Source organism: Pygocentrus nattereri, chromosome 27 (genome assembly GCF_015220715.1).
Source record: "Pygocentrus nattereri isolate fPygNat1 chromosome 27, fPygNat1.pri, whole genome shotgun sequence".
NCBI lineage: Eukaryota > Metazoa > Chordata > Actinopteri > Characiformes > Serrasalmidae > Pygocentrus > Pygocentrus nattereri.
In genome coordinates, this window is record NC_051237.1 from 14,467,982 (window position 1) to 14,490,747 (window position 22,766).

Here is a 22,766-nt window from a genome sequence, read left to right on the forward strand (position 1 = left end):
GCCCAGAACAGTGATAAACTAGGCTCTTTGGAGAGAAACCAGTAATCTGGAACAGAGAGGCCTTCCAGAGAATCTCTCAGTGTCTCTGAATGTTTGGCTCTCTGAATGAGTTGTAGAGCTGAGTTAGAGGGGGTTTGCTGTGGCCTCTTCACAAGTCAGGTCCAGATGGGTCTTTCAAGACTGATCTGTCACAGGAGAACACAGACAAACGGACAGAAGGACAGGCACATCTGTTGGGCCAGAGTATGGCTAGGCCATCTGACCTGCACCTGTCTGACCTGCAGCCTCCACGAGGACTACATCCAGACTTTCCCTCCATACCGGCTTACACGTTGGGGAGGAGAAACTCCTATGGGAAAACAGCTGTAGAAGTGTGGGAATCTGTCAGCCCAGCTTAATATCTAAGAGGTCACATGATGCATCTGAGCACTTAGCATTATCCAAAGAGTACATTATTTTGTGACCTGTATGTTGAAAACGTGGACCAGGCTATATAGCGATCCTAGAGACGAATGTTGACCTCTGTTGTTCGTGACCTGCTGGAATAATTTACATTAGTTATTGATAAGGTAGGAGTTAAAAAATATCAATGTAAATATTTGCTATGACATTCTCCACAAAAGGTCTGCATTAAAACCTGAACGTACCCAACCCTGAGCTATACCCATGATTTTGTGATTCCACTTGACCAGCTCCTACGTTCCTTGATTGCTAAGCACAGAAAAACTACAAGGGTTTTGCTTGTTTGGGAACGCTTAACAAGCAAGGAAAAGATCCTCTGTGACCCTTCCACCAACGCAACACATCTGTCCCATCATCCATGGTGCGATTGCAACTGTTGAACTTCAACCTCGGATTCTTTCGTTCTTTCTTTCAACTCCAGGTGTTCTGAACACAGCTATAGACTATAATATCAGCAGAGAGCGAGAGCGCGTGAGAGAGAGAGAGAGAGAGAGAGAGTGAGAGAGAGAGATAGAGAGAGAGAGCGGCTGTGTTATTTATGCAGGCACAATCCTTCAACAAACCTGCTACATTAAAATCACTCATTATAAAACAAACCTGAGCCCTGATGAAATGCATTCCAACCTGAATGTTTACTGGCCCCAGCAGGCTTGTTTTCTCCACTTACAAATAATGGATCATTGAATGCCAGTATGACATGAGGAGTGGAATTTTGTTGATTAACCTGGGATTACTTACTAGACAGAGTGCAATTAATGAAAGTAAGGATGGTCTTCAGAAGTGTTGTTGCCTTAATTTGCACTAGGCTATAAGGCTAATGTAGCTAACAAGTAATGGGAGCTAGACTTGCTTATGTGATTTCTGACACCTTCTATAAACACAGACAAATATCTGTTTTATACTAACGCGGTTTGCTATCTGGTGTCGTCCAGAAGAGGATGGGTTCCGCTTTTGAGTCTTGGTTCCTCTCAAGGTTTCTTCCTCTTTGGGAGGTTTTCCTTAGCACTGTCACCATTGGCAACACCACGTACACACAATAGTGAGCACACTTGCCTGGAGCAGTGGACAGCACAGCACCTGGGGTTAGGTGTCTTGCTGAAGGACACCTCAGTCATGCACTTTCGGTGCTGGGGATCGAACCGGCAACCTTCCGGTCACAGGGCCAGTTCCCTAACCTCCAGCCCACGACTGTCCCCAAAATGTGACTTTGAGTTGAGTTGCCATCTTGAAGCCTGAATTCTGTCCGTACTCTTGTCCATTTTTCTAGATAACGGTTTCATTCAGATTAAAAAACCACACAATCAAGTTGATTTGAGTTTACTTAAAAACTTAACATGATTTGAAGGAAGTGTGAGATTGCACTTGTTTTTTTCTGATACCAATACCAATATTGAGAACTTACGTGTTGGGCAATATCAATCCAATATTTCTTTTTTAAAAATATTAAGATTTGAAATGAGCTGTTTTCAAGTGAAGCGCTTCACTTAATGAACATTTAAGAGTAGGCTATCAAGATCCAACTACTCAAACACTCTACTACCCCACAGGAAGAAAAACACTGCTAACAACATCACATCACAACTTCAGGATATCTTACAGCATTTTCTACTGATATAACCTGATACTGGTACCTGGTATCAGATCTCTGGTTTGCACAAGGCTAATGGGTAGCCATAAACCTCTCCTATTTGTTAGCTTTAATAACCTCCTAATGTTCTAATGCGCAAAACTAAAGAAGCACAGCATTTTCTGCTGATATTAGCCTGATAAATAAATCAATTTCCCTCTGGGATCAATAAAGGATTCTGATTCTGATACCAAGTATTGGTATCAGTTTGATTCCTTCTCTAATAGTGCACAATGCTTGTTAGCTATATTAGCTATTGAGCATAACTAAAACAGCAATTGAATGCCGAACTTGCTGGCCGAGCACATCTGAGGTACAATCGTGTATATTCGATTTTTGGCCACTGTTTTAACCGGCCATTCTTTCTAATACACTCAGGTGCGTAGAGCTCACATGACTTTGTGTTACGCAACTAACACAGCTTGTGTGATTGTTTACATATTTCAGATGTTGTGTAAGTCTTTGATATGTTTGTAGAACTCCCCGATACTCATCCATTTTCCTTCTACTGGTCTGCTATTGGACTAACATAATATAAGGCTGACCACAAAGATGAAAGAGCTGGGTTTACAGTTACAGCAAGATCAACACAGTTGGATAGGCCTGCAGCGCTGGGAAGTTGCGGAGAAGGTGCCACAGCTCCATGTGGGGGATTAATAGGACGTCTCCTCTTATGTCCAAGCCAAACAATTAATCTCTCTCCAAGGAGCTGGAAATCAAGTTCTGTTTGTTTTGCGTTCAGATTATTTACATTCACTCAGAAGAGAAGCAGACGCTGTCGCTGCAAAAGAGAATCTGGGCTGCTCTCTGGACTAAACCACAAAAGAAGAGCTTCAGTGGACCAATCGCTGCCATATTTTTATGGTACACTAGATTTTTTGTAAAGACTGTAAAGTAATTTGAAGTTACAGCCAGCAGAGCTATTATTCGATTGAGAGTTTTGAGTCTAGGGAGTGATATCTTAATGGTATCCTAACATGTCCTAATGAAAAAGCGAAGATTTTAGGTTTTTCATCAAGAGGTCTGATATGAACATTACAGCAGCACACTGTTGAGGAACTACAGTACTTTGAAAGGTTTTCCACTCAAAACAAGTCAATCATTTTTCAGCATTAAAAAAAAAGAAGAAAACATCGAACAGAGAATTACTCAGAAGCTGGAAAAACTAAATATAATTTCTTTTTCAGCATTTAGTGTGTCCGTCATTTGTGTTTTTTTTTTTGCAGCTGCCATTCTCTTTGAGAGAAAAACCTGCAGGGATCTTTTACCACATATTCAAAGTTCAGTCTTAGAAGTTGGTTTCATTTTCTGCTTCTAGCAATCCAAGTGATCCCAATTACAAATGTAGACGCATCAGTCCATAAAACCACATCTCCACATCAGGTTAACATTCAGATGTGTCCAAACTTTTGATTGAGACTGTACATCTATAACATGCATGTATAACAAACAACTCAAATGTGGTCCAAGTCACTTTCTGAGAAACAGCTGGCACTGTGTCCACTTGAATTGAAGCTGAGAGAATTAGGATTTACTTTTGTTCCAGGAATGGTGTCCCCCTGCTTAGTTTTATGTTTGGCTCTGAATAAGTTTTGTTTAGAAGGCTGACCGCCCACCCCCCCACCCCCCCTGGCCACAGCATCTGTGATTAAGGTCTGTATCTGAGCTGAGCGGGTCATGTGGGAGGACTTTTAATTGGATCGTGTTTCAGCGCTCCCTCCATGTGTTGTTTATTTGGAGGAGGTCAGAATGAGCTCCAGCGATATGGATCACTGCAGGGGAGGGAGGGGTTACAGCTTCCTCCTCCTTTTATATAATCAAACCCCTTTCTTGGCTGCGCTTGATCATCTTTCCCTTTTGCTCACTTCAGGAATACCCAAGGGCTTGGCTTGTGTACTCTAGGCTAATGCCGCCAACTGTGGGCCGCTAGTCCGCAGCCATGTTCTTTCCCACACTCACTGCAGGCCTGTCAGGCTTTAGCTAGTCCAGTGGGATGGGGTGCAGTGAGCTGTTTCATATACTGCACTCTCTCTCACCCGAAGCAAAGGAAAGAGGCGGAGGAGAAGGGGGCGAGAATCATAAGGGATTGGAACAAGGCTTCCTTGACAATGCTTTTCAGTGACGCTAACGCTTAGCGTCATGCCTGCTAAAGACAAGGGCTGTAATGATTCCAAAGATCGATTTGGGTTTGTCATCCTTGTGTTTATTTGGAGGAGAACAAGTTCCCAGCTGAAGCAGTGGAGGACTTTGGTTTCTGTGTTTAATGCTCACTCACCTCTCAACAGTTAGCTTTTATTGAGGTCCTGAGGAACATAGTGTAAAACATTAAATATTCTTGGCATAGTACTAAGTACTTGAGTGTTATATTAAATATTCAGCAAAGTCTGAACAAAAAATACATGATAGAAATGTGATGACACTACTTAAAAAGCAGCTGAATCTGCTGACAAGACCTCAGAATTGTTATGGTGTCAGTGTGGATCGACATGTTTCTGTCCAAGACTGCCAGCCTACTACTGAAACAGACTTGTACTCAAAGGCATGAGTGGAGATATACAAAACAAGGCTATATAAGCACTTGGTGTTGCAGACCACCCCATTATGTCCATGACTAGCTTAAAACATCTAGCGTATATGTGGCGATTCTTTAAGGAAGGTCATTTAAGGCTACTCACTGATTCTCACTGCTGGATGTAAATGCACAAAATTTATACACACAATTTGCTGGCATGGCCGGTTTGATGAACAAACAAAGAAATGAAAGGAACAACAAAGGAAGACATGCACACAAACAGATGAGCCAGCTAGGGTCTTGGGACTGTTTAGGGCCTACGTCGCATTTTCCATTAGCTGACTTTAAGTAAAAACTGTTTGGTTTCAGATTTGTTCAGCCAGATTTCCAGTTATTGAGCATATTGTCACTGTCCAAAAAAAACTAAAACATGTATCTCCTTTTTTGTTCATTTATATTTTTATGCCTTGTTTGAACATGACCCTGAGGGAGAAGCGGCTTAGAAAATGTGTGTGTGTGTGTGTGTGTGTGTGTGTGTGTGTGTGTGTGTGTGTGTGTGAGAACCTCTAAACGGTTCTCTTTAACAGTGTTCTGTATAGTGTAGGGTATAGTGGTGTGTGTGTGTTTGAACATGGTAGCTGTCCATTTAATTGAGTAAAAATGTCATGATGAACAGACCACTAGAAATGCTCTGAAATCACATGGAATAAAACCTCTTTACATCAACTTATATTCAAACCTAAGAAGATTCTTACCTTGTCCTATAAAGTTCCCATTTTGGAGAATGTTTTGGACAGTGACAATATGCTGCAGCTGTTGCCCCAAGAGACAGGTTGGAGCGAGTATTTTGTACTGGTGTCTGAAAACACAGTGCTGAAGATCCAGTGCACTTAAACAGTCCCACAGTGCACCACAATAGGTAGTGTACAACCAATGTACCCTAGTGGATAAGGGACACCCATAATACACTGCGTTGTTTGGTTTAGAGAATCATGCCGAACTTCTCTGAGTAGGATTGGAGAGCCCAGCTACAATGGCAGTATCTCTACAGAGCTCTCTTCAGACTTGTAGATAGTAAGCTCTTCTCATGTGAGCGGTCTAACTCAGCGTTATCCTGGATGGGTGGCATGACGTTCATAGTGTTTATGTGACAGAATCTGCTGTGGCTCACAAACCTGTATCAACTGTTCCTCTAAACGGTTCTCTTTAACAGTGTTCTGTGTAGTGTAGGGTATAGTGGTTAGGGGACCATTTCAGACATGACATTAAAGTTAAGGTGAATCAGAAAGCATCTTTCTTCCTTAATGTTACGTAGTTGCAAGTGAAACAGGATATCGCTATTCTGATGTATATATATTTTTGTAGTTTCAGTAACACAGTTTGTTAATTGTTGGAAGCTTGATTTTAATTTTAAAATGGTCATTATTTTTACTTTATAAGATGTAGACGAGGCAAACCGCCTGTTAGCAGGCTAACCACGCTTTCAGGGCAAAAGCAAGAGAAAAAGGACTTCAAGAAAAAAGAGCTTGGGTTATCAGTAAAATAAACCTGTGTATGAGTGCAGATACCTGACGTGGGAGCAAGAGATGGATTGTGTGTGTGTGTGTGTGTGTGTGTGTGTGTGTGTGTGTGTGTGTGTGTGTGTGTGTGTGTGTGTGTGTGTGTGATGCAGCCTCACAGCGTGGCAGAGAACTTTAGTAAACAGTGCAAGTGCTGCCAGACATTTGAACTACTAACACAGACATGGGTTACCAGCATAAAAACTAAAATAACTCAGAAAGCATTGTTTTACGAATGGTTCAAAGGCCATAAGTGAGAGAGTAAAGTGACAGAAAGGAGGCTGTCTTTATGACATATGTGCATGTGCTGTCGGGAGTGGAGATACTGATGTTTTTTTCACTCAATGGTAGATTAGGCTGGTGGCAGGAGTGAAATCATTCATGTATGAAGATATTATTGGTTAACATAGTTTTTCCCACCCGCTGTAACACAGTGACACAGCTAAATGTCAGACCAAGAGAGAGATCACTACACATCTGTGGTTACAGAGAAACAATATAATTTCTTTATTTGAATGATATTACACAATGAATTGTGCTTAATGTGAGCAAGAACATAAACTAACAAGCTAAAAAAGGCCTGGTTTGATTTCAGGTTGACTTTAAGCAGACAGGAACTAAACCCCTTTTTGCCCCTTTGTCTTATATAGGCAGGCAACTGTACATCATGTCGACTGTAATAGCAGACCAGCGGTTTGACAATTCTCTCCCAATTCTCTAACTGCCTTAGCAACATATGAACACACTTTGAGTTTGTATTTGCTTTGATTATGTCTGTCATAACAGACCACCAGGAATTCTGCAGTCTAACCCTGCTGACATTGACGCTACATTACTTCAGTGATGAAGTGAAAACTGCAAAGGTCAAAACTGTGGTCTCCTCTTTTATTTTGAAGGTTGAAATCGAATGCTCATTTAATTGATTTCCAATTCTGAATCAGAATTGTACAGCCTGGCTGAGGACTGGAGTAGATTTGAGATGCACTCTGTGCTCGATGTACTGCAGGGCTTTGACCTCGAGCACTGCTGTCCATCGAGGAGTTTAAGACTTCGACGACAGCCCCGGATTTTTATTATTGCAAGAGAAGAAGGAATGTTTTTATTCTGTGCACATGTTTTAAGGAGGGATTGATAAAAGCCACAGGCACTGCTATCAGATATCTGCTCGATTTCCTGCCTGTGTTGCACTAGGCCTTGATGGTGTGTGTGCATGTGTGTGTATATGAGGTTGGGGTGTGGGCCTCCAGCTTGTGACGGAGGGGCGGCGCTATCCTGCTAATCCTCTGTTTTCACACACAGCTGTTTCCTGTTGAGAGTGCGGGCCAGCCTAGGGGCCTTTGTGCGACACACACACACATACACACACACACATGTACACACTACAGGACACAACTGGCTCTCACAGACAATGCCCAGTGAAATACCAAGGCCACAATGTCTACCACCCAAACAAAAAAACACACGCATCAGGAAATAAGATTCAACACTAATTTTTGTTAAGCTTCTTGAGCTTCTGTGTTTGGTCAGTTCTGGGTATTCCATTCTGTTATCACCAATGTTCAAGTGTCTTTTCTGGAAAACCAGAGTAAACTTCAAAGTTGGGCAACAAAAGTAAATTATCAGCAGTAAGTACTCATTAGGGCAGCAGGGGTAATTGATTCTTGGAAGGGGCCAGTGTTGACACAGTGTTCTGGCTGCTATCTCTCCAGGGCTTGGACATCTCAGGCTGCTTTTTCTATGCATTGGACTTTGACCTAGTGCTTGTATAAACTATAAGAATGAACATGAGAGACCGTAATGCCCCCAACAAGATGTACTGCTTTATGATCACAGAGGTATGCTTTATAGGATATTTCCTGGAGTTTGTAAAGGTTAGAGCATGACTAATGTGAACATACTGTGGACCATACGGATTTTAACGGGCTAATCATTCCGAAAAACCACTAATATTGACTGATATAAATTTACTTTTACTAAAAATTAACATTTTTAATTTTAGATTCTAATAGTTTTTGAATTGTCACAATCAAATCAAGAAGCAGAAAGCTGCACTATGTAAGAGTTTAGGATTACTGTCAGCAGAAAAAAATACGCTATTGTATAGGGTTCATGCACTGCTGTGAGTCTCCCTACAAAGCCTGAAATAATCACTTAAAGGTCAGAGATGTCGAATTTTGCAAGCATTTTTACAAATTAAGATCACATTTACAGGCTCGGAAAGAAGGTCTGACTCGATATGTAGGTCTTGAATGCAAAATCAACATTGTACTGATAAAAGATGACAATGATGACAACAGTAGAAAATTCATACTTGGAAGACACGTCTTTCACAATGTTTTGAGTTCTTTTTGAATACTTCTCTTTTTGAAAACAACATACTCGCAATCATCAGAATGGTCCGCTTGGGGAAGGGGTCCAAAGCGCAAACCACATTACAAAATGTTTTTTACAAATTGCGTGCAATTACACATTTCCACCAAAGAGGTCTCCAAATCCCCAAATCTTACATATTGTAGTTTTAATAATACAAATATTGAAGCAGTGGTGAAAGGAGCTGCCTAGAACACTGACTGTTCAACACCTTTAATATTTATTCATTTTCATTAGTTTGTTATGTAAACCAAGATGGTGTTTTGTTATCAGTTCATCCTACGTTGCTGTGAGGTGGGAGGCTGTGAACTACACTTTTGCTTCTACTCTAGTGTGTTAGTGAGTAAAGGAATCTACTTTTTACTCAGTCACATTTTAGCCATTATTTATATACAAATTCCTTTTTTTGTTGAATTGCATTATGCTATATTGCTGACAGCCTCTGCACTGACTTTGGAAGTTTAGCATTTATTATAGGCCAAAATAATCCCAAGAAGAGAAGAATTGGGCCTACAAACTTCAGTTCCTAAGCTGATAGATGCTGGGTGGAGGTTCCACTGCAGTTCTAAAAGTTATTAAATACTAAAGGTTTTTTTTTTGGTATGGTACTTTTACTTCTACTTGAGTCATTGTTTTACCAATGTAGTAATACTTTTACTTGAATATACATTTAAGCTGCCCTACCCACATTTAAGCTTCTCAACCCACTGTTATATAGTTAAACAGGGAACAACTCCTGTTGGGTTTTGCTCTATCATTGGGAGGTTTTAAGTCCCAGTAGTGCTGCAGCCAAAAAAGTCATCATTATCAGTGATGATTTTACCAGTACAACTAAAACCACAGGGTTATATTCATCCATCCATCCATCCATTTTCTAAGCCACTTCTAAGTCAGGGTCGCGGGGGGGAGCTGGAGCCTATCCCAGCAGTAGGGTTATATTGATTTTCATTTTTTCTTTTGAGATTATGACTTATAAATTTGGCCGCATTTCTGTAATGTAAGAAGAATGTGAATGAAGGCAGTGACCATTTTAAAATGTGTTACTTCAAGATTCAAGAGATTCAAGAGATTTATTGTCATATGCACAGCAGAACAGGCAGTTACACTGTACAATGAAATTCACCAAATATAATCTTAAGAGAATAAAAAAAGAAAATATTAGAATAACTCTAAAAACAGTAGTAAATAGTAAAAGTAAAAATGTACAGTATGTGCAAAGTTGAAATAAATGAAAGTTAAATGTACGCATGTGCAAATACGTAGAGCACTTAACCAAATGTAGAGGCTAAAGGAGTTTGAGAACTACTCATTTGACTTTACACATTGTTTATGTCTTCGTTACCTGCATCAGTGGAGTGCGCTTGCTTGCTTTCGTCTTCAGATGATATTGCACTATACAGTTGGGTTCATAAGTATTTGGACAGTGACAATTTTTGTGAGTTTGCCTCTGTACGCCCTCACAATGGATTTGAATTGAATGTAATGGACATGTAGACTTTCAGCTTTAATTCAAGGGGTTTAACAAAAATGTTACATTAACCTTTTAGGATTTAGAGCCATTTTTACATATTCCCTCTATTTTCACAGGTTTAAAAGTAATTGGACAGTTGACTGATAAACATTTTCATGGCCAGCTGTGGCCTGATCCCTCATTATTTTGTGACAGATTATGGAGATAAAACGTCTGAAGTTTCCGATATCTGTTGAATATGCATTTGGTAGCTGTTCATAGTAAATCTCAGTATGCAGTCCAGAGAGGAGTGGATGCACGTGAAGAGGGCCATCTTTATACTGACAAAAAAACAAAACAAACCTCTCAGAGAGATGGCAGAAACTTTAGGAGTTGCCAAATCAACAGTTAGGTTCATTTTTAAGAAGAAGGAATGTACTAGTGAGCTAATTAACACCCAAAGGCCTAGAAGACCACAAAAGACACTTAAAGTGAATGATCACAGAATTCCTTCCATGGTGAAGAAAACCTTGACTGCTTCATTTCAAATCAGTTGAGGTGGTGTAAAATTGAGTCAAAATTGTTATGGACCTGACTGTATATCTGTCTATTTAGCTTTAGCTCTTTGTATTTGAGGTTCTGCTGATGGGCAATATTTTTTAGGAGTATTCAGCCTAATTCTCAGACAAAGATAGGAACATCCTGTTAGTTCCAGACTTTCCATTCCCGAATTAGAACAGCTTTGGAGGGGCCTGATTGTGCCCCCTTTCTGTTTTGCTGAGATATTTAAAAGGGACTTTTTCAAATAAATGACATTGTAAGCTTGATTGTGTTTTTCAGCTTGTTGCCGTCTGTGCTTATCCACTGTTGTCTTGAGGCTAAAGATGTTCATTTGGATGTGGTTTAATTGCAGAAAATAGCTGTGGACTTAAATTGCCTTCTGTAACTGAAATTATGAGATGGGACTTGATCCACTCAGATTCTGAACTGTATTGTGTGTTGTTTTCTGTTCTGCTACCCAATTTGAAAAGCACTGAATGACAATTCTATTTCTGTGGTTATTCTTTTTACAGAGCGAATCGGTGAAGTATTTCCTGGACAACTTGGATCGCATTGGGCAATTGGTGAGTCATGATGCCTCAGCACTTCTAAATGGTCCTAGTTGCTTCATGATATCCTGTTAAACTGTGCAATGATGGATGTTTTCCAGTGCACTTCCAAAAAGCACTTTCTCTGGTCAGTTCTTCCCAGACATATCTAAGATTATACAGTCTGTTTTGAGGATTGTTATCAGAAGAGGACTGTCTGGGCACTCTGTACATGTTTTTCTCTGTCCACTGGTTAGGCCCATTTGTGTTGTCCTCTGCATGCTGAAGAAAACATTTATGGACGGGATCACGAACTGATTCTAGGACAGTACGCTTTACTTTGAGATGATAAATAGATAGATAAAGCCAGTTGTGCTCAGATGAGACCTTAATAACACACTAAAGTCTACTACTAGGCAGGGTGGCAGTAACAGTGTGGATATCCTGAGCATGGTGAAGATCTTTGCCCTCTCATGGTGTGCTGTGGAACAAGATTAGTAAGTGTGACGCAGGGGTTGCCAGGAGCTCGGATAAGAAAACATGTAGCTCCAGTCTCAGATGAGCGCTAAAGAGCAAGAGTGCTGGATGTGTTTTGTGTCTTGGAAACCAAGATCGAGGCCAAAAAAGAGTCATGTGAAAGCCTTTTGGATTGGAAATGACATGGGAGGCTATATCTTCTTGCTGTTGTGTTGCAGTGGCAAGGTCTTGTAAAGTTGTCCGGATTTATGTCCTCAGACAGGCCCTCTGGCCCCCAGGAGAGCCTTTCAGTGCTGGTTGAATTTCACACACAGAATAAAAAATATTAGGTGAAACAGAGCACTTGAGGAAGGATTCACGGTTACTTAAAGGAATAGTTTATTGGAAAAAAATATATATTTTCACCTTGTTGTTAATCAACCAAGACATAGTTTTTCACGGGCACTATGAGGCTAATGTAGCTAACAGGTTTATAGTCCAGCAGTCAACCTTGGTGTTTTGTTCGCTGCTTACTAATGAATGTGCTATTCACAGGTCATGACCCAGACCATGAACTTTACCAGGACGTATTTTTAAAATAGCTAATATACCTTTTCATTATCTCAGTTATTTACAATAGAAACAAAATTTGTGGTTAATAGTTTGCCAGTCAAATAATAAGACAGTGCCATTTAGTTTCGATACAAAATGTGCTATGATCGATAATGAAGATGAAGAATATAAACATTAAAGAATATCTTGAGGCAGTAAAAAAAGTCTCAGAAATGGATCAAACATACTGCAAGCGTTAACACTGTGCAAAGTGCGTGCCTAGATCAGCACATAGGATGAAAAAGATAGGAGCATTAGTTGAGTTGTAGAAAAACAAAAATTATATGGAAGATAGAAATTCAGTTCTGGTTGCTACAGCTGGTTTCTATACTTTTATATTTTCACATGAGGGCTATATATGTTGTTGGGTGAGCTTTACACATACAAGAAGTATCAATGCTATATATTATATATATTATATATATATATATATATATATATATATATATATATATAGTATATATTAATACCACCTTAATTAGAGAAATAAAAATGTGTTTTTTATGTCATCTTCTTCTTTTCAAACCTCTTCTTGTTACAAATATATATAATGCATTTCAGAATTAAACTCAGCGAGAGTGTGATCAGTTGGCTGACTGACTACATTTGGGATAAGAATTTGTATAGATGTGAATTTTGCCAAGTTTTTCCGATAAGTAGGTAAAAGATCTCAGCCAACACGTTCATCCAGAGTACTCAAACCAAGCCTGGGGCACTGCTCCATGATTTGTTTTGTAACATCTCTCCTGTGAATGCTATTGAAAAGACAGCATTTATTACGCCTGTTTTAACACGAAGCCCATAAATATAATGTGCATTATTACATGGCTTCCTATATAGTAGTGCTATTTGTACTGTTATATACTGTATGTACTGTTATTACTTTATTGCTATAATCCTTTTTCCAAAAATGTTGGAAATTATTAATATTAATTATTAAATATTATAAAATATTAATTATTATTTGGTTACAGTCCTCCTTCCTAAATCCTTGTTGACCTTTGTATCTTCACTAGAATTATGTCCCGAGTCGTCAGGACATCCTACTGGCCAGGAAAGCCACCAAGGGCATTGTGGAGCACGACTTTATCATCAAAAAGATCCCCTTTAAGATGGTGGACGTGGGAGGCCAGCGGTCACAAAGGCAGAAGTGGTTCCAGTGCTTCGACGGCATCACCTCCATCCTCTTTATGGTGTCGTCCAGCGAGTACGACCAGGTGCTGATGGAGGACCGCCGCACCAACCGCCTGGTGGAGTCCATGAACATCTTTGAGACCATTGTCAACAACAAGCTCTTCTCTAATGTCTCCATCATCCTCTTCCTTAACAAGATGGACCTGCTGGTGGAGAAAGTGGCCAAGGTCAGCATCAATAAGTACTTCTCCGACTTCCGTGGGGACCCGCACCGGCTGGAGGATGTGCAGGCCTACCTGGTGCAGTGCTTCAACCGGAAGCGGCGCAACCGCAGCAAACCACTGTTCCACCACTTCACAACGGCCATCGACACGGAGAACATCCGCTTCGTTTTCCATGCCGTCAAGGACACCATCTTGCAGGAGAACCTCAAAGACATCATGCTGCAGTGACTGAGAAATCTCTGCCAGTCTGATGGAACTATGCCACTGTAATTTTGCCACTGTGAGAGGAGACTGCCTTCTGGACATCATTTCTAGCCAGTTTCAGCAGGCTAGATGAATAGGTAATAAACAGCGATAATATTGGTTATGTAACTAATATTACTGCTTTTATGTAAGATAGCACCAACCATGTGGTCAACTGTTTGAAAAAAAAGACTGTTGGGCTATTGTTAGGACTCGTACCACTATGTAAAGGATTAGGGTGAGACCACAGAAAATCGAGACAAGTCGTCTGTTTAGTAGAACTGAAATTATGACAGTAGCATGTGAATATGAACATTTGGAATATGAATATTTGAAAAAAAAAAAACACTGAGATTTGTTTGTGTGTATATGTGTATGTACATGGAGGAAAACAGAGGCAAGCAGCCACTGAGCAAGTGCAAAAGCTTCAAAATCTGATTCGAGCTTATTGCATTTAGAGACGCAGCATTGGAGTTAGTCATGATGAAGTTGAAATGAATCACAGACGTCCTGACTGCTCCTAATCACGCCTCATCTGTTTTCCTCTGCAATGCTGTACAAAAGGCCTTATTAATTAAAAACAATGGGGACCTTAGTGAAGCCAAGAGCATCTGACAGTGTTCTACGTCAGCAAGTAAAAATGGCTCAACCCAAATATTTCTTCCCTGGCAAACTTTGAGCATCTCTTTATGGTTGTACATTCCCATTGCTTTCTCAAAGTCACAACATTATCCAAGCACTTCTGATACTGACCACGCCATTTCTTCAACAAGTACCCACTGAAAAGCTTTGTAACTACACTTCTGCACTAACATTTACATTTGACCCCTAGATGTTGAATTTTTTTCCATATTATTTCAATATAATAGCAGCTTTATATGCAAACTCATGTGGGTCCTTCAGGAGTATTATCTCTGAATTTAAGCAAGACGTTATGCAAAATGTGTGTAATTAATTAAACAGGGTTTTTTGTACATAGATTTCATAATCTCTTTTTATGGACGATATTTTCCAGTGCTTTTGACTTTCACATGTCTCTCTCTGGGTTGCGTCAAGCTACAGGTGTTCTTCATTGATTTATAGGGTCAAATCACTGGTGATACCATTCAATCAACACTAACTTCAGATGTTTAAGGTGTCTTGAAATGTCATTTCTGCACTGCATGTGTACATTACGGTTTGGGATAATGATGTGGATGTTACTGCAATGCGTCTCCTGTGGTTTCAGTGGTTCACTTTGTGTATTCAGTTTATCAGACTGCACAGGGATACAAGAAGAAGAATACCTGGAGCCGGCCAGCCAGTCTGATCTCAAAGAGGAGGCGAAGAGTTTCTCCCACAGCTTCAGCTGAGAAAGGAGGCTTATCTGGGTCCAGGAGCAGCTCAGTGTGTGTGTGTGTACTTCGGTGTGATTTATAGAGGTGTGAAGCTCCCCCGCTGGTAGAGCACTGTGAACCTCCCAGAGGTATTTGCGAATGCTGAGGGCACTCTGATGTGGGGGCGGGGATTGACTTTTTCCCTGGCTGTTTCCTACATCACAGGCAGCCTGTGCTGACTCATGCACTCTCCGGAGATAGAGCAGCTCCTTCAAACGGCCTTTTACACGCAGGTGTCGCTTCGTGGATGTGTTTGTTCTGTGGTGTTTTTGCATAGAAAGTTTGAGTTATGTTCTAAAAATGCACCTAAGCACATCACCCTCTTCTGCCGTTGTACTGAGCGTGAAGTATTTCATCCATCTCCTGCTAACCAAAGAAGAGAGCATGAGCTGGGAACACTTTGTCATCAAGATCCCTCAAAAGCAGCAGAAACGGGATCTGCGGGCTCAGGCCTGATAAATCAGTAACAGCCCATCTGACTCTTATAACCAGCACAGGCCGCAGGGATCTTGATGCACGCTAGTAAATATGTGGTGTTGTGTTCAGCCGCACCCTAATGCCTCAACCCTGGAAGCACCTTCCAACAGCTTACATGTGAAGGCCGGATGCCTCGTTCATGTGCTGCCTGTCAAGTGGAGCGTCTTCTTCCTCACGCTCTAAATCTGCCTTTAAGAAAACGAAACTGCTCGGTGGCGTTTAATGAGCATTTAATGTAATGTCTAATTTAATAAGCTTTCAGAGGAATGCAGATGGCAACTAGCAGCTCACCGACGCCGCCTCTTTGTTCCACCGAGTGCAAAGTAATAAACCCCTTGAATATAATTCATTAAAAAGGTGGTTGAACAGGTCCTAATGCAAATCAGTGCACCATGTTCTCTGAGTGAAATGTTCAAACCTAAATTGCAATTTCAGTCTACTGACAATTCTGGAAGCTTGACATCTGCTCTAGTCTGCTCTGATAAAGAATCACTAACAGCTATCACTGGTAATATGATATCTACTTCCTCCTCTTTAGCATTATATGATACTGTACTGTTTCTGACCAACTGTGTGACTTTCAAACATCTGTTTCTCTGTTTTTATGACTAGTGACTGTAAAAATTGTGAAAATTTCAGATGAACTGTATTACTGATGTTTTGTATATAAGAACTGTATAGATACAATAAACGGTGTTAATGTTGAGTGCTATTTTTGACACTCCATACTACAGTTCTGTTGTACCGCTATTATGATTTCTATCTATAATTTTGTATGTAGATATACAAATCCTGAATCAGATTTGTCCTGATTTGCCCCTCATGAGAGCTGAGTCCATGCATTTCCTGCGGACAACTTCAAACAGAAGAAAATAAACATGCAAGAGTTAAGAAGTGCAGGAAATCTCACCCCCCACCACCACCCATCACCCCAAGTGGGCCTTATGTTCCTTAAGTGCCATTTTAACTAGAGCAGTAACATGTATTCTCACAAAAACACCCCCTGCCTCAGTGTTGCCAAGTCTGTGGTTTTTCCACAGAACTGCACGACTTTTGATGTGCAGTCATTGGCGGGTTTGAGTTCTTCTGGCCCCTGAATTTAAACTTTATTCCCTTTAACTTTAGAGTGGCTGTATGTTAAATAGTCAAATAAAAAAGAATGAGCATACGGTAGCTGCATCCTCAAATGGCCCATGCCATGGAAAACAGATTTTTTTCTTCACTTTTCTAAAATGGGTTTGTTGTAGTGTGTAAAACCTTTTAAAAGTTTCAGAGTCTCCATATATATGAATAATATATTCCATATATGAAAAATAAGCTACAAAAGAGCCCTTACATGTTTTCTTCTATTCAGCCTACAGTAGTTTAGCTCTGCTCACTCATGATTAAGTTATAAGGAACGTTTTTGCTTGGACTGCTTTTTGAATGAGACACAACACAGGCCAGACAATCAGAACAGAGCTCATTTACATATACACTCACTGGCCACTTTATTAGCTTGTTAACACAAACAACTAATCAGCCAATCACATGGCTGAAACTCACTGCATTTAGGCATGTAGAGGTGGTCAAGACAACTTGCTGAAGTGCAGGTCGAGCATCAGAATGGGGAAGAAAGGGGATTTAAGTGGCTTTAAACATGGCGTGGTTGTTGGTGCTAGACGGGCTGGTCTGAGTATTTCAGAAACTGCTGATCTGCTGGGATTTTCACGCTCAACCATCTCTAGGGTTTACAGAGAACGGTCCGAAAAAGAGAAAATATCCAGTGAGCGGACAGTTGTGTGGATGAAAATGCCTTGTTGATGTGAGAGGTCAGAGGATAAGGGGCAGACTGGTTCCAGATGATAGAAAGGCAACAGGAACTCAAATAACCAACCAGAATCTCTGAGGAACGTTTCCAACACCTTGTTGAAAGTGTGCCATGAAGAATTAAGGCAGTTCTGAAGGCAAAAGGAGGTCCAACCTTTTACTAGCAAGGTGTACCTAATGAAGTGGCCTGCGAGTGTATAAGTCTGAAAGGCACAGAAACAAAACCAGCCTATTTAATTGTAAGAGAGGAAAGAGATCGGAAAATGGTCATGTAAATGTTATTTTGGCATGTTAACCAACACCAATATTTATCTTAGTTTATTTTTTTATAACCACATTTTTAAAAATGTTTGAATGCTGTGCAGAACGTAAATAAAAGTAGAATGCAATGATATGCAAATAACTTAAATCTATATTTAACTGAAAACAGTACAAAGACAACATATCAAATGTGGAAACTGAGAAATGTTAAGCCCGTTTTGAATTTGATGCCCTCAACCTGTTTCAAAAAGGTTTGGTCGGGGGCACAACTGTGTTCGTCACTTCTTCTTTTACCAACACTGTAAACGGTTGGGAACTGAGGAGACCGATTTCTGTTCGAAAGTGAAATGGTTTCCCGTTCTTGCTTGATATAGGATTTCAGCTGCTCAACAGTTCAAGGTCTCCTTTGTCATATTTTTCATTTTATATTGTGCCAAATGTTTTAAATGGGTGACGGGTCTAGAGTTCAGGGAGGCCAGTTCAGCACCTGGACTCTTTTACTATAGAGCCATGCTGTTGTAATTAATGCAGAATGTGGTTTGACATCGTCTTGCTGAAATAAGCAAGGTATCACCTGAAAAACACATGGTCTGGGTGGCAGCATATGTTGCCAAAACCTGTACATCATTCAGCATTAATTGGGCCTTCACAAATGTGCAAGGCACCCATGCCATGTGGACTAATGCACACCTATACCATCATGAATACTGGCTTATGAAGCTGGATTGTCTTTAGCCTAGAGGACACAGGATCCATGATTTCCAAAAAGAATTTCAAATTTTGATTTGTCAGACTACAGGACACTTTTCCAGTTCACCTCATTCCATCTTAAATGCGTTCAGACCCATAGAAGGCAGCAGCGTTTCAGGATCATGCTTATATCTGGTTTCTTCTTTGTGCTTTAGAGTTTTAACTTGCAGGTTTGGGTGCAGTGATAAACTGTGTTCACTGTGGTTTTCAGAAGCATAAACCCATGCAGTGATTTCTAATGCAGAACCATTGCAGTGGCCCAAAAAATCACACCCAGGAAGTATAGTATTTGTCCATGTCTCTTGCAAACAGAGATGTTCCTGGATTCTCCAAAACTTTTGATTTTGAAAAAATGAATTGCTGCAGCACAGAATGGGGAACTCCTCTCCATCTTTACTTCTGAAAGTCTCAGGCTCTCTGGGATGTTTTTTTTATACCCAATCATGTTACCACCAGGTGTTTTATTAGACAACTGTACCAGTCTTTTATTGCTGCTGTCCCAACTTTTTAAAACGTGTTTCAAGAATCAAATTAAAACTGACTCAAATTTTTCAAAAAACAGTACAATTTCTCAGTTTCAACATGGTCTTCAAACATGGTCTTTGTCATATTTGCACATCACTGAAGTCTGTTTTTATTTTGCACAGCGTCTCAACTTTTCTAAAAATGATGCTGCAATGCAAATGACTGTGCATTTAAAATCTGTGTGAAGATATTAAAAACCAGTTAGACCTTGCATGCAAGACAGTAATCTGGGTGGTCCGAGGGTGGACCTGCAGTAGCATACAGTGAGCAGGGTGCAAACCTTATTGAGGCAGTGGACTGACACACACTTGTTATCTGGGACATGAACCTTGTAAGTTTGTTTTTCATTTGGAATAGGGCTCTCCCTACATTGCCTAGTCTGGCCATTTTCTTTGTCTGTAGTGACGCAGCTGCTTTCAAAACCACATATTATACTAGATTATACTGTACTGTTCTATACTATACTAATGATATGCCACAGTAATGGAGTACTACTATTTGTTATGGTAGTATGTGGCTTTGAAAGCAGCCCACATCTGCACTCTGTCCTTGACAAAGAGGCCTACAGTGATGCTCACCTAAATAAAAACTCCTGTTGTAGCCCTGCAGAAGGAGGGAGATAATGTCTAAGGACACAATTGGCCCTTTCTTCAGGCTGAGCTTGGCTTACTTCCACGAACTAAAACTCATGACTCTTGTTATCCTTACATTTCCTCTAGGCTGCCTTTCACTGGACTTATAGTGAACTCTGATATTTACTCATCTACAATCAATGTGAGCAGCAGCTGCTGTGGAGTATGTGCCAGAGTTGCCGGCCTGTTCAGCTGATGATAATAATTATGTTGTAGTGTGCTCTTTCACTTCGCCATGGGGACTGGGGATTGTGAGGGGGGGGTCACATTTAAGGAGAATAGAGCCATTTCTTTGCTCTAGTTTGGAACGTATGTCATATGTTATGAGTGTAACTATTTGGAAACCACCTCTTTCATAAGTGTGAGAAAGTGAAGAGCAATGAAGTTTTTGGAGCGAAGGCGTCCTCTGGTGGAGACATCAAAAACTACCCTGACGGAGAAACCCACTTCTGCTCCAGTTACAAATGCTTCATTAATACGAGAGCAAGTTAGAAAGTATAGTTTATTGACGAAGGTTGTATTTCAGATTAAATCCTTTTCAAATCAAGCTAGTGATCTAGCTTTTGTCACTTGGCTTATAAAATGTGTCCTGAGGGGCTGATGGGTGAGGCTGTGTTAGGATTAATATCATGTTAAATTGATGTCGTAGAACTGAAAATATCATTTTCTCCTCTGTTTAGTTGGCAGCCCTTTATCAGTTATTTTTTTAAAAAACTTTTATTACTTCTGGCCGTGTAGGAGCTAAGCAGCACTTTTTGCAAGGCTTAACTTGCTTGAGTTGCTCTCTACTCCCTTGTGTGCTGTACAGGTAATGAAACTAAGGACTCTACACTGAAATAGCGCAATAAATGTTGGATAAGGAGTCTTGCAGCTTATGGCTGAATATAAATGGCTTTATATTAGACACATAATGAACAAATTAGGTGTAAAATCTGTTATTTTGTAGCATCAGTGCAAACGAAGACCCGGGGTCTGCTATTTCTCTCCAGGAAAACACTCTTTAGTTAAACAACAGGAAAGAAGAAAACTAGCATATAGGGGAAATAGCTTACCAGCAGCCTAACACAGCACGAAGATGGTAAAACACTACAGGCATGCTAAATAGCTGAAAAGAACACGATTAAACAGATCCATCCATCCATCCATCCATCCATCCATCCATCCATCCATCCATCCATCCATCCATCCATCCATTATCTTCCACTTCTCCAGGGTTCGGGTCACGGGGGCAGCATCCTAAGCAATGAGGCCCAGACCTCCTCTTCCCAAGCCACTTCCACTAGCTCCCCGGGGGGATTCCAAGGTGCTCCCAGGCCAGCTGGGCAATATAGTCACGTCAGCGTGTCCTGGGTCTTCCCTGGGGTCTCCTCCCGGGTGGACTTGCCTGTAACACCTCCCAAGGGAGGTGTCCAGGTGGCATCCTAACCAGATGCCCGAACCATTTCAGCTGGCTCCTCTCGACGTGGAGAAGCAGCAGCTCTAGTCCGAGTCCCTCCCGGATGACCGAACTTCTCTAAGGGAGAGTCCAGACACCCTGCGGAGGAAACTCATTTCAGGCGCTTGTATTCACGATCTTATTCTTTCGGTCATTACCCAAAGCTCATGACCATAGGTGAGGGTGGGAACGTAGATTGACCGGTAAATCGAGAGCCTTGCCTTATGGCTCAGCTCTTTCTTTACCACAACAGACCAGTAAAGAGCCCGCATCACTGCTGACCCAGCACCAATCCGCCTGTCAAGAGCCCTGACGGAGTCCAATTCTCACTGGGAATGAGTCTGACTTACTGCTGGCCATGTGAATCAAACTCCTGCTTTGTTTGTACAGAGCCTGAATGGCTCGTAGTAAAGAGCCATGTACCCCGTACTCCCGAAGCACCTCCCACAGAATACCCCGGGGAACACAGTTGAATGCCTTCTCCAGATCCACAAAGCACATGTGGACTGGTTGGGCAAACTCCCATGAATCCTCCAGAATCCTGGAGAGGGTGAAGAGTTGGTCCAGTGTTCCACGACCAGGGCGGAACTCGCACTGCTCCTCCTGAATCTGAGGTTCGACTATAAGCCGGACTCTCTTCTCCAGTACTCCTGCATAGACCTTACCAGGGAGGCTGATGATTGTGATTCCCCTGTAGTTGGAACACACCCTCCGGTCCCCCTTTTTAAAAAGAGGCACCACCACCCCAGTCTGCCAATCCAGTGGCACCGCCCCCGATGTCCACGCAATGTTGAAAGGGCGTGTCAGCCAAGACAGCCCCACAACGTCCAGAGCTTAAACTACCTTAGCGACTTCGGCCTCAGTAATGGACAAGCCTATTCCCGTGTCCCCTGACTCTGCCTCCTCACTGGAGAACGTGTCGGTGGGATTGAGCCCAGTTATACAACATATTAAAACTTATACACAACATTTGAACCATTAAATGTACCAAAAGGCTGAGAGTCCTCTACATGCTCCTCTCTGCTCTTCCATTTGGGCAAAACCTAAAATCCAGTAGTACTGCTCCCACCTCAAGGGTCAGGCGTCCCAGTGATTCACACAGCCCAAACAAAATCTCTGAGGCTCACAGGCCCAGAATCTCTGGAGCTGGAGTCCCAACCTGTCCACCATCCCGGTGCCACAGGGTGCCTGCTTTCTCAGGGCTGTGGCCTTGTGGCCTCCTGGACAGCAATGACTGAACAACCTGGCCATTAGAACCTTTGCCACAACCGCTTCAATGTCTTGCCCACATCAAAGTGTCCTTTGCCAGCACTGACTTCCTCAAGCTCCATGGCATCAGCATTCTCCTCCTGTGAACCCCGCACAGGACACAGCGTTAAGTCTGGTGTTACTAGGGTTGATGACTCCATTTCTCTTTTTTTTCCTTCTGCTTTCTCCATTGTAAACTGCATTGTTGATGTTGTTGAGAGAGCTGCTTGTGTGAGATTCCCGTGGTCCTCAGGGATCCATCCACTGGTGCTGACACTGCATGTTCAGCTTTCCAACACTGGTGGCTTCAAACGCAAAAAGTCATGGTGCCCTCAAACTGAAACCATGCCTCACTTCTGGGGATCCACTAACCAGCTCTGATGCTGAGTGTTCAGCTCTTCCACAGCTAGCAGCTTTACCCTTGGGGAATGAAGGCCACCCTGCCAGGGAGCCCTGACTCTCTGCCTCAGCAGCAGCTGCTCGAAGGCTGGCCAGTGAGGCAAGCTGCACGCGCTG

The 22,766-nt window shown here is 41.5% G+C and overlaps 1 protein-coding gene across 2 annotated transcripts in view; it reads left to right on the plus strand.

Annotated features, from left to right (window-relative positions):
* The window catches only part of gna12a (guanine nucleotide binding protein (G protein) alpha 12a), a 49,413-nt gene extending 33,090 nt beyond the window's left edge, over positions 1-16,323 (plus strand). Inside the window, exons 3-5 of one of the 2 annotated variants that reach the window (XR_001858087.2) lie at positions 11,054-11,104; positions 13,153-13,835; positions 14,987-16,323. Coding sequence is in view for 1 of the 2 variants with exons in the window: in XM_017703201.2 (XP_017558690.1) it covers positions 11,054-11,104; positions 13,153-13,722 (621 nt within the window). In the remaining variant the exon portion in view is untranslated. Of the gene's footprint in view, positions 1-11,053; positions 11,105-13,152 lie in introns of both variants that reach the window. The other variant, XM_017703201.2, reaches the window with a different exon arrangement.
* Positions 16,324-22,766: the final 6,443 nt, after the last annotated feature.